This window comes from Myxocyprinus asiaticus, chromosome 38 (assembly GCF_019703515.2).
Source record: "Myxocyprinus asiaticus isolate MX2 ecotype Aquarium Trade chromosome 38, UBuf_Myxa_2, whole genome shotgun sequence".
NCBI classification, from domain to species: domain Eukaryota; kingdom Metazoa; phylum Chordata; class Actinopteri; order Cypriniformes; family Catostomidae; genus Myxocyprinus; species Myxocyprinus asiaticus.
Genome location: NC_059381.1, coordinates 7,708,436 through 7,724,387, shown reverse-complemented (window position 1 = coordinate 7,724,387; position 15,952 = coordinate 7,708,436). Strand labels below are relative to the sequence as shown.

The window sequence follows — 15,952 nt, the reverse complement described above, 5'->3', positions numbered from 1 at the left end:
TGGTTAAATGACCATGGTGTTGGTGTGCTTGACTGGCCAGCAAACTCACCAGACCTGAACCTTGTCAAGAGGAAAATGAGAAACAGGAGACCAAAAAATGCAGATGAGCTGAAGGCCACTGTCAAAGAAACCTGGGCTTCCATACCACCTCAGCAGTGCCACAAACTAATCACCTCCATGCTACGCCGAATTGAGGCAGTAATTAAAGAAATAGGAGCCCCTACCAAGTATTGAGTACATATACAGTAAATGAACATACTTTCCAGAAGGCCAACAATTCACTAAAAATGTTTTTTTTATTGGTCTTATGATGTATTCTAATTTGTTGAGATAGTGAATTGGTGGGTTTTTGTTAAATGTGAGCCAAAATCATCACAATTAAAAGAACCAAAGACTTAAACTACTTCAGTCTATGTGCATTGAATTTATTTAATACACGAGTTTCACAATTTGAGTTGAATTACTGAAATAAATGAACTTTTCCACGACATTCTAATTTATTGAGATGCACCTGTATGTATATATATATATATATATATATATATATATATATATATATATATATATATGTAAAATTAAGAAGGTAAAAGGGTTCAATTTTGATTTCATGTTGTCTTTAGAAGAATTTTTTTTTCAGCTGAGTATGAAACAAAAACTCTCTTTTCATGCACTTTTTATCTCAGTAACAAAGCTGAACTCTAAATAAACTCTCTTATTCTTTCCCATACATGTTTGATTAAAAAAGGGCATTAAAAGGCTACAAAGAACACCAACAGCAAAAAACCTTGTTTGAAAATATTCAAACTTCTACATCTTGTTTTTTATGTACTGTAGAGTCTGTGCCGGGTCAGTCACACTGCAGTACATCTGAAGTACAGTTTGTCTCTTTCTATTCGTACAGTTCTCCATTAAAATCAACTGCTCTAATAGCCTTTGAGAGCACTGAATGTGTCCTTCCTCTCTTTCTCCCGCCTGACATGAGGGATCCACAGAGTCGTACATCAACTGACAGAGGCTAATGGAAGTAATCCAAGTTGATTAGCAGACACCAGAGCATCACTTGTTTTCACACCCCACTGAGAATGAAGGAAAGCAAGACAGGGTGCAAGGATATATAGGTGGAGTTAAAAAGGGGTTTTCAAACTTTTTAAAGCCAAGGACCCCCAAAAATTATGATTCCCCCCCTATGGGCCCCCCTTCCTAAAATATAAAGGCAGCTATATATTTTCATTTTAATAGACCCATTTAAGGTTGTTTCTTCCACTGGGGCACTTCTTGAAAGTAAAGTCTCCCTAAAGCATTTTTCACACTCTCACTATTTAAAAAAATAAATAAAATAAAATTAGTCTACTAACAATGTGCAAACGTGTATGTATGTATGTAATTTTCATAATTATTATTATTTTTTTTTATTCATGAAAATTCCACCACAGTGTCTTTCTGTACTGTGTTACTAGAATTCTGTGTTGGAAACGACACTGACTTTTTTTTTTTTTTAAATAAAATTGCAGACTCTTTTCTCTTGCTAAGATTTGATGTATCTTACATACACACAATTAACTAATATTTCACACCTTTTGGATGATTTGGAAAAAGTCACAGCTTGATTGGAAATCACGCCCAATAAAAATATTCTGCTCGCAAGTTATATTTACCATGAATTGTTCTTCAAACAACACTTGTCTAATATTTTATCTTAAGCATGCTCTTCACTGACACTTCTGTTGACTTAGTTTACAAGTACACTAACCTTTGAAAAAATAAATACATTTATTAGGTGCAAAATTGTTTAGTGTGGTAGAAATTATGCCACAACTGTGGGAAAGTGGTAATTTTTGAAAGATTTCACTCGAATATTTAAAAGATTTATGTTTATTTCACTCTTTTTTTTATATTATCATAGTTTATATTGTTATAATTTGCATTTTTAAAATGGATTTGCATAATGTAGTTTAATATGAAAAAATTGAAAAGAATCTGGAAAGTACCAGGAATAAATTATGAAGGCCCGGTAAACATGTTTTCCAATTCAGATTTAATGAGACAATAAGAAAACAATAAAGTTTTAATCTGTTAATTTAAATAAAACTCCAAATGGCATGAAAGTGCCCAAAATTGAAGAAACACCCTACTGGGTGAGAAAAATTGTTTATTGTTGGTGGGATGCTCTATGAAGACTCAATAAAACATCACAGAGCGTTTGCCTGCAAGCTTACATGTGTTAAATTCAGTCTACCATCTTTTCCATCTCTGAATATCTCTTTTTGTCTCATCTTGCCCTCTCTGTTTCTTTCGCTCTTTTAGAATGACTCCTGGGGGAAGCAGTACTCTTATGCCCTATTTAAGGCCATGAGTCACATGTTGTGCATCGGGTATGGAGCCAGGGCACCCGTTAGCATGTCAGATCTTTGGATCACAATGCTCAGTATGATCGTGGGTGCCACCTGTTACGCCATGTTCGTGGGCCACGCCACAGCCCTCATCCAGTCACTGGACTCGTCCCGAAGACAATACCAGGAGAAGGTAAGGAGAAACTCATCTGTTTCTAGTTATAACTGTTTTTGTTGTTGTTGTTGTTTTTGCTGGTATTGGACAGAATTGTCAAGAACATGTCCGGGATATATTTCATCTCAAAATCGCGAAAAAAAAAACAAAAAACAGTGATGCTTATGTTTAGGGCTATTAAGAGTTTTTGCATCGTGATTTTATTTTCATGATAATTAAGCACTTTTCCCCCCAAATTCTCATTACCGTAATGCAAAATAAAGAAATAAATACAAATCTTAGTCTCATTGTCTCATATAAAAATTACATTTTATTTAAATTGTATTTAAGGGACTTTATGCGTCATGATAATTTTTGTTCTACTGCTGTTAATTTATGCTGATTTTAAGAATAATAATAAAAAAAATCTGATTTTTAAAAAATTGTCAAAACTTTATAGTAATGAGAATCTAATAAGAATCACTTATCACTGAGAATAATGAAATCTACTTAAAAAAACCCTCAAAAGTCTGGACACATTACGGTAATCAGAATCGGGGGGGGTTGTATGATGTACTTAGTCCTCGTGAAAATATTGTCTCAATGCAAAATGCTTTTTGTTGTCCTAAAATAGGCTAAATTTACTGCAAAAAAAAATTATGCTTTTGGGTTGAAATGTTACCTGCATATGTTTTCATGGGATTCCCCCATTTACCCTGACATGCATTTACTAGACATGCATTTGATCTTGCAACACCTAGATGGCATCTTGAGGAATCTGTGTCATCATGTATCACAAGCACATTATGAGCTCATTGCTCATGAATCATTCAAGAATGACATGAATACTGATCTCACGTCAAAGAAATTCTACCTCTGTTACATGGGTAGAATGTTACATGCTTCAGTCAACATCTACAGGTTCAGGGCTAGACTTGTTCCTATGTAGAGGTGGGCGGTTTGAACAAAATATTCAAACCAATATCACAGTATTCAGCGATGGTAACAATATCAAAATATAGTTATTTTGCAGGGAATTCAACAAGGAAATTATTTACAAATTTGGCTACAATGCAAAAACAGGTTTACGTTAAAATGAATATTCAGTTACATTTTTCATTACAGTAAATTGGCAAGTTGTGTCATTGCTTGGAAAATGTAAGCAACTAAACTCTTTATACACCCCTTAATAACGACTTTATCTTCCTCTTGGCTTGTTTGGGACATATCCCGCTCTTTATTTTCGAATTACTCCCATGTTTCTTCATTGCTCCTTACATGTAAGTAATCGAATTACTTTCTAAGTACAAAAAGTAGTGTAATGCATTACATTTCAAATTCTTGTCATCAGATTACAGTAACTGAATTTCAAATAATTTAATTACTTGTTAGTACTGTATGTTAATTAGGCACATATTTCTAAAATAATACTTATGTACATTTTATATACATACAATTAAAACATTAATTACATTAATAATAATAATAATAATAATAATAATATGTTTGCGTTTTGTGACAGCTGAAGGGCGTGTACCCCCTGATGAGTCACTGAACAAAGAGGAAATATAGACATTATTTTGAATTTGTTGAGTGGAAAACAGAAGCTTTACTGTGAAAAGTGTTTTAGAAAGTAACTAGATTGGTAAAGTTTGTCTATACAAACCTAGATGTTGGCTTGACAAACCCTTGTCTGAAAGATGGATTGGCCTTTTGTGTGTGTTTGTTTATATTTGAATATTTTGACTGTTGGAGTTTGAACACTCTTGGCCCATTTGAACATTCCGTCAATGGAAGTCTCTGGTATTTTGGGGATTTTGGATCATATGATACGGGAATACCATAAGTCTGATAAATTAGAAAAAACAAAGCAGTCAGAACAGTCTGAAGGACTGTACCAAATTTGGTGGGTGTAGATTGAAAGCTCTAGGATGAGATTCAGTCAGAACTTTTGGTCTTGGTTTAGGGATTTTGATTAAACCCTAATCAGTAAAGTCAGTAATCTAATAAATTATTAGTAATTTGTAGTGAATTACTTTTTTGAGGAACTTATCCAACACTGTGTGTAAATAAAGGCAACTTCATAAAAAATCTAGTGTAGTATAAAAGTTATTGCAAAATCTCTACCAGTTGAAATAGGATTTCTACTACTGCAAGGTACAGTATATACCATCATACTGCCCAGCCCTATTCCAATGCATTCAAATTTAATTTGTTTTTCAAATTAACATTTGTGACTGTGAGATTCTCCCATACACAATTTTGTGTACATGTGTGATGGCTAATTCTAGGACTTTGTAGAATTTCTGCAGACCTCTGGTCTCATGTCTTGAGTTCATTACTAAGCTAAGTAGAGGATTGTGATACTTAAGTCATCAACTCAGCAATGCCACTGTGTATCAATTCCACTTCCTCTAAACAGCATGCGGTTTCCTCCCTGAGACACCATGAGAGAAGCACAAGGCAGATTATCCCTCATTCTAGCGTCTTGTCTTTGAGGGCTTGTTGTACCGTTAGCGGATCATTATGTCCCTTTGCTCACAAAGAGGATTTATCCCAAGTGAACAACAAAAACACCCCCTCAGGGCCAGAGTGTACAAGGAGAGCCTGGCTACTTTGTCCGGTGGGAGGTGGGACTTATCTCATCTGCACTTTGTTTGGGTGGCAACCTGATCTGAATGAGTCGTGTTAACGTCACACCATGCGCACTACATGAGCCATCAGGTTCTTCATTTACTGCCATTACGGTGGATGAGTGGAAAGACAAGATGAGATTTGAGAATGCGATTGCATGCCGGGGACTTGGCACAGACTAAGTTAAAATTATTTGTATTTACTAAACTGCATTGTGTAGAACTTATTTTCCCCTTAAATTAAGTTACATCAGAGATGGCAATATTTTAGTTATTTAGGGTAGTAATACGTAAAGGCCAAACCCTAAGGGCTGACCAATGTACATGAACATTGGTGAGATCAATAGAGCTCAACAGTGCCCTACCACTTTTTCAGTCATCTGAGCTCTGGAAGTATTTTTCCCATTCATTCCTTGAAAATAATTTGTATAAACTCCTTCATAAAATAGTTGTAAGCCATGAACCAAACTAACCAGCTCAGAGAATCACAACATCACAAACTTTGTTTTGAGGCAAAAAAGTATTTGAAAATTGGACATAAAGACAAAGGTACAAGGCTGTGTACTTACTGTCATTCATGAGGACTAGGACTACAATCCCATTAAGCTTTGCGAATGATACCATTGAATAAAAAATGATGGGGATATATAAAACTATTGTTTTTATATTGTTGATTATAAGTATAGAAACAATATATTTTACGTTTATTGCAAAATATTCTGGTATGTACAAATATATAAGTAGTTTAAGGGTGAAGGGAGACTACGTCATTCACAGTGCATCATGGGAGTGCGTGGTCGCTCCGAGGCACATTTGCGGGTTTTGTTGGTCATGGTTCTCTGATTGGTGGATCTTTATCTGCTGTATCATGGGTAATGTAGTTGTTTACTATGAATTCCCTATCAAACACAATTTTTAAACAATGAAGTTGAAAAAACGCAGACGGATGGCTTCAGCGGAAGCATATAAAATCGATAAACAACCTCGTACCTCACGCTAGGTCTGTCTTTAAAGGTTTATAAGTTATCGTTGAAAATCAATTTGTCTATGGGATAAATGAATGGGATTTTTACTTCTGGAACCAGACTGTTGCACTCTATTGTGCCCTTAAACATGGAGCTTAAAGGTGAAGTATGTAATTTCTCTACTACTAGCAGCAACAAATGGAAAAGGTTTTCAAAAAATACCCCTATCTTCAATTGGTCGCACTAACAGATAGCCACGCCCCAAGCTAATGTGATTGGTTAAGACAATTTTGCTGTGTTGTGCTGGTTGGATGCTTGTCATTGACAAATAAAGTTGTCAAAGGTGATAGAAAAATCTAGTTTGAAACATATATGTCAAGTTAGTAAAAATTTAATCTTTTTGTAAATATTTGAAAAACATTTATAGCATTTTCTATAACCATCAGGTGAAAGGTATTAAAATACTTGCACCTTGAATACATGAGAGTATATATATATATATATATATATGAATTTTTAAGTAAAGTTTTCTCAGGGTTATGCCATATGACTATCGTTTACTATATATATATATATATATATATATATATATATATATATATAAACTATCATTAAATGTCATTTCATTTCATTAAAATGTCAAAATATTTATATAATGATATGATCAAATAATGTTTTTTTTTTGTTTGTTTGTTTGTTTTAAATTGTTGAACATATTTTAGAACAAAATTGTTTCACAAAAAATATGAGCATCACATCATTAACCCTCTTATTTTGATTAGAGATTTGCACACTTTGCTTCTCTTCAACTTCAGGTCACTCTTTATTAAATGTCAGAGACAATGGAAGTCCTTTAAATGTATCTAATTCTCAGTATAGTAGCATATAGCTGACGTACTATCCAACCACTATCCTGAGATGAGCACCAGCTAATTTTCATTGTACAGTAGTTGATTTGTGACTGCAGTTTTACAATATCATCCAGGAGTATAAAGTTGTATTTTCTCATTACACCCGGCCCTTAAATCTTTTTGATTGACAAAGCCATTAAGGAGCAGCCTTTTTGAGAAAAAGAGTCTAGGGTTTCCATCCAAGCTAATGAAATTCCTTTACTTTGGAAAACAGGGTGCTCCGTGCATCCATGGACCATACGCCCCATCAGTTACCCTGTCATGACTGCTGCGTATGGCCTTATCGGAGTTCCACACGTAGTCTGTGTCACCTTCACTAAGTCAATGATGCAGCAGTCTAAAATGGACTAAAGCCTTCTATGAATTTAAATCTCTCCACCTGTCCGGGCGCCGACTCTTATCTTCCATTTAAATATGATATTGTGACCTTGCTGCGGTCGTGTGGGGTTCAATACAGATGAACGTGTTACACACATCACGTTCTTCTTCCATTTAGTATCGCAATGTGACTTCTGTGGTTTCATCCTGACATAATGGCAATTAAAATCTGGCTCCATTGCAAATTGTTATCAGATACGACTCCCCTGCCCAGAGATCTGCAAATGAAATTCATATTGAACGGGCCTTTCAGTGGTCACTATATATAAACAGCGGAGGTCAAATGAAAAACCAATGTCATTGTCCAGCCATTAGACAGGCATTGCAGTAATCAGCATATAGTATGTTTTATTTTGGATTTAACTATACAGTATGTTGTATTTTTGAACTCTTTTAGTCAACCTGCATACTGGTCAATCATCTTTATTAGCTAAGGTTTGCTGATAAACAGCATAGCTATGCCAGTTAGCCAGCTAGACCAACATAAAACCAGCTTAAACCAGCCTGGACCAGCATGGGAATTCTTTTAAGTATGGTACTGTAAATAAAAAATTTAAATTGGATACTAAAGGGCTAAATAGCTCTGTTCCAAAACCTAGTGACATTTGTCTACTGTCTACATAGACATCCTACTGTAACTTAAATAAAACCTAATAAGTGACTGATGTGGAATGCTCTACAAAGACAGATCCCATGCAATAGCTTTATTCATCCCTTATGAAAATTAACTATAGTTTTACGACAGTAGCCATAGTTGAACTATTTTTGTTGTAAAACAATAACCACCAAATGTACCATGGTTTAACAACAGTAACCATATTTTAACAATGAGATCCATGGTTAAAGCGTTGTAATAATATATATATAAAAATATAATAAAAAATAAAAACTATGGTGAAAAAAATCATCACAAAATGATAAAAGTATAGTAAAAGTGGTTTACTATAATGATAAAAGTATAGTAAAAGTGGTTTACTATAGTAACACCATGGCTAATTTGAGATACGTGTACCATGCTTTTCAAAACCATGGTCCTTACAACAACAAAAAATGGTTACTGTAGTTTTACTATAGTGAAAGCATGATTCATTTTCGTAAGGGCATGTTTTTGGTAGAAACCATGATTTTTAAAAAACATACTTGCACCACAAATTAACCATGGTTTCACTATTTTTGTAACAATTTTTTTGACTAAATTATTATTATTATTATTATTTACATAGTTTTGTTTTTCTTGTATTTTACTACAAATATGATGGTTAAAATATGGTTACTGTAGTAAAATCATGGTAAATTTTGTGGTTACTTTGGTTTTACTACAAATACCATATTTTAACCATGATATGGGTAAAATATGGGTTGGGTAACGCAAACTATTGTGAGGGAACATAAACTATAGCAAGGGAAGGCAAAAATATTTTTGAAAATAAATTCCCTCCCTGTCGTCTAATAGGCTGTGTAGAACAGAGCCTATGTCTTTATTTTATTAATTAGGGCACGTGCTGTAATCAGTGGTTTCATAACAGATCTGGTGATGAATTTCGTGACTCAGCTTCCAAGCTGCCTGACTCATAGTCGATAATATCTGCTGTTCCATTTACAAAGATAAGCATAAGAAAGTCTTCTAAAGAAAGATAACCATGCTCTCACAGTTTTATCGCTCATCGGTTCTCTCATCTGTGGCTCTTATGATCAGCAGATCAAACTAGCACATAGTGGAGATCAGGCCCAGTTATTTTCTAAACACTTGGCACATGGTTGTGTGCTGAGCAGGGAGTTGCATCTCAGTAGAAGAGTTCTTTCAAAATGCAACACCAAAGAAGAACCACAGGAGAACATTTTGAGTACCTCTGATGTGAGGTTCACCTCATTCATCTGATACTGTATGTTTTGGAGTAAGCTCAGCCGTTTTTTCCTTGCATTTATCATATGTATAGACTTGTGATCAGAATTTCTGTGCATCCAAAAGTGAAAAAAGATTATTTCACAGACATGGCACTAGGTCATGGGTTTGATGTCATAGAAACACACATATTCATAAAATGTATGACCTTGAATGCTCTGTTAGTTGCTTAGATAAAACGGTGTGCCAAATGAATACAATTAACAGCTACAGCATTTGTATGAATGTATGTGTTTGTCCTTTATTATCCCAGCTGGGCCCAAAATATTTTCAAATGGATAAAATAACAAAAGGTATTATGACCTCAGATCATTTTCTCTGTTCTCATATTCCTTCATTGCAAATTAGGAGATCTGTATTATCAGCCTCTTGAATAAGCACACTGCAGTCTTCTCTACTGAGCAATTTTGTGAAACAAAGCGCCTTTAAGGCATTCATATTTTCCCTTTTCTTTTTCTTTTTTTTTTTTTTTTTTTTTTTTTTTTTTGTGCTCAGAGACCAAACACTGGGCAGCTGTGAGCACCTGCTATCTTGGAGAGAGGCTGAAAGTCTGGTCGGATTGTTTCTGACACCTAATATAACCCTGCCAGGGCCCACCTCACATTTATTGTGATGACTGCTCCTGCGAGAAGAAATGTAAAAAAGGAAAAAGAAGTGATAGAGATAGAGAGGGGTGATAAACAAACCTAATCTTGACGAAGCATTTCTGTTTCCACACTGATAATAAACCTGACCAAGGATCAGCTTTCTGTGAATTTGTTCAAATTTGGCAGAGAGGAAAACACAGAACCAGCCTAGTGTTTAACACAGAGGAAAATCATCATAGTAGTGTGTCCTTAATAACATTTGTTACATATTTATATCAGGAAATGAAAGGAAAGGAAAGCAAAGGAAAGCAAAGGAATGGGGCAGGACAAGGAAAAATAATGAAAATTGCAAGACATGAAAGAGAAAGAACGGGACAGCAAATTGAAAAGGAAAACAAAGGAAAGGAAAGAGAGAAGAAAACCAAGAAAGGTTATGAGAAAGAAAAAGCAAAGGAAAGGAAAAGGAAATGGGGACAGAATAGGAAAGGAAAGGAAAGGAAAGGAAAGGAAAGGAAAAGGAAAGGAAAGGAAAGGAAAAGGAAAGGGGACATAATAGGAAAGGAAAGGAAAGGAAAGGGGACATAATAGGAAAGGAAAGGAAAGGAAAGGAAAGGAAAGGAAAGGAAAGGAAAGGAAATGGGAACAGGACAGGACAGGAAAAGTAAGGAAAAGAGGACAGAAAAGAACAGAAAATGGAAAGGAAAGAAAATGTTGTGAAAAGGACAAAACAGGAAAGATACAGAATGGGACAGGAAATGGAAAAGGAAAACAATGGAAAGGAAAGAGATGAGAGGATGAGAAAAGGTAATGAGAAAGGAAAGCAACTGGAAGGAAAAGGAAAGGGGACAGAATAGGACTGGGAAAGGAAAGGCAAGGAAAGGAAAGGAAAGGAAAGGAAAGGAAAGGAAAGGAAATGGGAACAAGACAGGAAAAGGAAGGAAAAGAGGACAGAAAAGAACAAAACGGAAGGAAATAAAAGGAAAGGGGAAAGCATAGGACTGGGAAAGGAAAGGAAAGGACAGGACAGGAAAGGAAAGGAAAGGAAATGGGAGCAGGACAGGAAAAGGAAAAGGAAGGAAAAGAGGACAGAAACGAACAGAAAACAGAAGGAAATAAAAAAAAAGGGGGACAGAAAATAAAAGGGGGACAGAACAAAACATAAAAAGGAAGGAAAGAAAAGGAAAAGGAAAGGGGACATACTAGGAAAGGAAAGGAAAGGACATGAAAGGAAAGGAAAGGAAAGGAAAGGAAAGGAAAGGAAAGGAAATGGGGAACAGGACAGGACAGGAAAAGGAAGGAAAAGAGGACAGAAAAGGAAATGGAGAATGGAAAACAATGGAAAGGAAAGAAAGGAGAGGAGTGGATGAGAAAAGGTAATGAGAAAGGAAAGCAACTGAAAGGAAAAGGAAAGGGGACCGGAAAGGAAAGGAAAGGAAAGGAAAGGAAAGGAAAGGAAAGGAAAGGAAAGGAAAGGAAAGGAAAGGAAAGGAAATGGGAACAAGACAGGAAAAGGAAGGAAAAGAGGACAGAAAAGAACAGAAAACAGAAGGAAATAAAAGGAAAGGGGAAAGAATAGGACTGGGAAAGGAAAGGAAATGAAATGAAAGAAAAGGAAAGGAAAGGAAAGGAAAGGAAAGGAAAGGAAAGGAAAGGAAATGGGAACAAGACAGGAAAAGGAAGGAAAAGAGGACAGAAAAGAACAAAGCGGAAGGAAATAAAAGGAAAGGGGAAAGAATAAGACTGGGAAAGGAAAGGAAAGGGGAACAGGACAGGAAAAGGAAGGAAAAGAGGACAGAAAAGAACAGAAAACAGAAGGAAATAAAAGGAAAGTGGGACAGAACAAAACAGAAAGGGAAGGAAAGAAAAGGAAAAGGAGACATAATAGGACAGGAAATGGAATGAAATTAAAAGGGGACAGAACCAAAAAAGGAAGGAGAGGACATGACAGGAAAGGAATAGAGCAGGACGAGGAAAGGGAATAAAAAAGCTCAGAAAGTGGAAATAGAAATAGGAGAGGAGAGGAGAGTGTGAACAATCCAAAATTCAAGCATATTGCCACCTCGTTGGAAGAATGGGCTGGTAAATCATTGATGGTGGCCTTTTTAAGCAGATACAGTATATAAACATTTAGTTGACACTGTCATTCAGACAGCCTGCTGAAGCATTTTATCATTACCTCTGTGGGAATCATGAGATCCATATAAGCAAGCTTTACAAAATTCCCTCGAGATAAAGGGAGATTATCTGCTCTGACAGTATCAACAATATATGTGCTCTAAAGCCAAATGCCCAAAACAGCTTGAGTACTCTGTGCCTTCTCACCTCCTTATGACTTTTTATTAAAAGCCTCTGCTGTCGTGCACAGCTGACGGATATTTCACTTCTTTGTTAGCTCAGTGTAAATTGATGCACTGCAAACAGAAAAGGGCCTTATCATGTTCTGACAGAGGCTCTGTAATCAATGTAGAACAAGAAGTGACGTGTTTTTTATATTTGGAAGTTGCATACAAAATCCACAAAGGAATCCGAGGTGGGCTCATACCAGGGCATCATTGTCGTGACTAGTGTTCACAGCTATAAATCTGTGGCCAGCAGCGTGCAAGACAGTGTTTATTCACAGGTGCTGTCATCACAAGGCTGTGACAGTCTGCTGATCCCCTAATTCTGTATCCTGAATATGAGTGAGTGTGTGCATGTGTGTATGTGTGTGTGTGTGTGTGTGTGTGTGTTAGCAGGCTCTGATTAAAATAGATGAGTTTCTAGAGTTTTAATCTCTATTGTGTCTTTTTCAAAGTTTTGATGTGTGTGTGCATGTGTGTCAGAGAGAGATAAAACACAGTGTCTTCCTGGCATTAAGATCATTGTAGTTTCTAAAATTACATTTTCCTTTGATTTGTCTTGCTATTTCATTGCTTTTTGGAGGGAGTCCAGCATCACTGTGTTGCTTAGATTTTTTCAGTCTGTGTTTTTATCATAATTTACTTTATTGGAACTTTTATATTCTGTAGGTAATGTTATATTGGAATTCTTTCTTTTCAGTCGACCTCTCTCCATTCTCATCCATCGAATGTTGTTGTTTTGTTAAATGTTTTCATATTAAATCTCAAATGTGGTATTGGGTATATACAGTACTCCTATTATGACTAGATCTCATATGTGTTACCTTCAAAGACAACAATAAACAGCATTCACAACACATGTATCTTCTATATTGTATAAGGAAGCAGCGACCAACGGATTCCATTTCCTACCCCACACAAAATATAGTCTCATTGGTTCAAAATCCTGCTGCATATAAATGCAGATTAAATATCAGATATCTTTTGATTGACATTTTGATCAGCTTTTTGTGTTCAGTGAGAACAGACACATTACTTTTTCAGTCAATGGAAGCTTGTAGCATCGCTGCTTGTTAGGACAAGGTGTAACAAATATTCAGCTGAAATTATGTAGGGTGGGACTAGATTTTATCCTTTGGGATTTTATTGGATTGTGACGGGGTTAAACATGTTATGTTATGATAATATTAGTCAATATTTTCTTTTTCAGCCATTGTAGCCTATATGACATCAGCAGAAAAGAAAATTTGAGAAATAGTTTAGAGAACGTTGTTACATTTTGATGCAAGATTATGAAAAAAAAAACATGTTCTGTTGAATCATGCAAAATGAGATAAAGGACATTTATTAATAAAGTGAATAGGGTCATTTTTTATTTAGTGTCAAGTACAGTAAATATAATCTATTTTGATTTAACTTTAAATGAAAGTGAAAATTCTGTAATCATTCATCATTCAGGCATCATTCGATAAAAAATGGATGGTGATTTATACTCTCAACCTCCAAAAAGGACAAAAAAACAAAAAACAAAAAAAACAAACACCAAAAACACATTTAAAACCTCACTGTCTCTATTTCAAGATACAGTATAGACACATTACTAGTACTACTATCAGTAACATTTGACTTCTCTCAGTGAGTATTTAGATTTGTTCGGCCTAATACACTACTAGCTTTTTTCCTAACACAAATAGGTCTTGCATGTGTCTTCTGTGATGGTTGTTTTTGCTTTTAACAACCTCTGTACAGTATGTCTGCATGTACCAGCACCCTGTATCAACGACTAGTCAGTGAGCAATGGCATCCTGTGAATCTCCTCAGAGACTGATTCTAAAATCAGCATGGTCAAGCTAACGCAGTCTGCACTGTCTTTAAATCCCACAGACATCAGCATTTAGATTCTTAAGGATCATGTCTGTGTCTCAGAAACATGGATAAGAACTTCCTGTCGAGATGTTGAGTAGCCGTGGGTCTTGCCGTCTCCCTGCCGCAGATGCACTAGACTAGAGAGACAGGCAGTTTTGGAACATTAGCTTAATTGCTTGGTGCTTGATTTGTCCCAGTCATTCAAAGCCATTTCACCCGTAGTGAAAAAAACATATGGGCCGTCTTTATAGCCAGACTGAGCTCATTGAGTCTGTACATCATCAGTGCTTTTCTTAATTTTCTCTCAGTCACCATGATCAGATAGTTTGCAAAGGTATACTTTTGATTTAGTGCTGAATTACATTGCAATTTGTGTTGAATTTTAATGGTGTTTATCCAATATGTGAGGTTTCTTCCCTTTTCTTTGTGTATAATTTGGTTAGGCCGAATGTTTGTGAGTGTGCTGTTGTCCTGAAACTGTCTGATCTCCTCGGGTGTGAGTTCAGGCAGCCTCAGGACAAGCTAGCAGAGGGGAATCTTCACTAAGCTTAGCTCTCTCTCTCTCTCTCTCTCTCTCTCTCTCTCTCTCTCTCTTTCACAGTACAAGCAAGTTGAGCAGTACATGTCCTTCCACAAGCTGCCAGCTGACATGCGGCAGAAAATCCACGATTACTATGAACATCGCTACCAGGGAAAGATCTTCGACGAGGACAGCATCCTTAACGAGCTCAACGACCCGCTCAAAGAGGTGAGATGCAAATATTGCATAGTAGCACTGACCCGTGGGTCGCAGCTAATACGGCCCTGGGTTCATTTGAATCTAAGTATATCAGACTAAAATTGCCAAACCAGGATTATCTCCTCGCCTGGACACATTATCATTTTCATTTGGATATGAAAGGAAACAACTGATCTTAGGTCTTTGCTTTATAACTCTGACCCCAGGTCTTTGAAATCACTTAAACTCCACATACAGTTCTCAGACCCCCACTAACCCCCATCTGATCGCTGATGAACTCGTCAGTATCATTAACGTTGTGCCAGGTTATTGGTAGTTTACATTAGGTTGACCATCATAATCTACATGATGGATTTAGTGGAGCTTGCAAAGGTAAACATAACTATTACTTATACTTGGCAAAACCCTTAACTGTACATATTAAACTTCGGCATGCAAGTCATTCTGCAGTTTGTGCCACAGACATATACAGTATAATAATACCTCAAAAAGTGCAAACCTCTTTGAGAAGGAGTGCTATTGTTAAGTGATCGGAATTCAGTTTCGCCCCCGGCAGACATTTATGTGAAAAAAAATCTAAATAAGAAGGATGGACAGAATTTCAAATAAACTTAAAATGCATCAACACAAAATGATTGGTAACATTTTACAATAAGGTTCCATTTGTTAAAGGTGCAGTATATAAGATACAGAAACCCTTGTTATTAATGACACCTGTGGCTGTTAAGTGAACTCTAGCCAGCTACCTGTTGCTCACGCTTGTGCACACACTCCATAGGGACGCGAGCATCGGCCAAAACAATGACGTAACGTACAAAGAGACAATGGGATTCACCGGCATCATGCTGACAGATGAGGTAGCATAATTAAAATTACACAGTTATGATTGTTTTACTACAAACTTTGAGACTGTATATTATATTTGACTCTCCAGTGCTGGAACAGGGCTAAAACAAAGTGTGGATATAGGTCTGACTATGTGATTTTGTAGTTTGAAGTAATCACTTTTCTTTGCATGATACACTGAATGCATTTATACGATAGCCTATGTCAGTGTTAGCTAGCTAGCCAGCTTTATCAATAGATGTTTTTGAATTTGGTGGATGATGACAGTAGCTGTTTATAAAATAGACTGTACATTATAAAT

At 36.0% G+C, this 15,952-nt stretch overlaps 1 protein-coding gene across 2 annotated transcripts in view; it reads left to right on the top strand.

Annotated features, from left to right (window-relative positions):
• LOC127428448 (potassium/sodium hyperpolarization-activated cyclic nucleotide-gated channel 1) overlaps window positions 1-15,952 on the top strand; it is a 152,634-nt gene that overhangs the window by 108,555 nt on the left and 28,127 nt on the right. For both annotated transcript variants that reach the window (XM_051676832.1, XM_051676833.1), the window contains exons 4-5: window positions 2,305-2,523; window positions 14,668-14,814. In XM_051676832.1, the coding sequence (XP_051532792.1) occupies window positions 2,305-2,523; window positions 14,668-14,814 (366 nt within the window). The remainder of the gene's footprint in view (window positions 1-2,304; window positions 2,524-14,667; window positions 14,815-15,952) is intronic.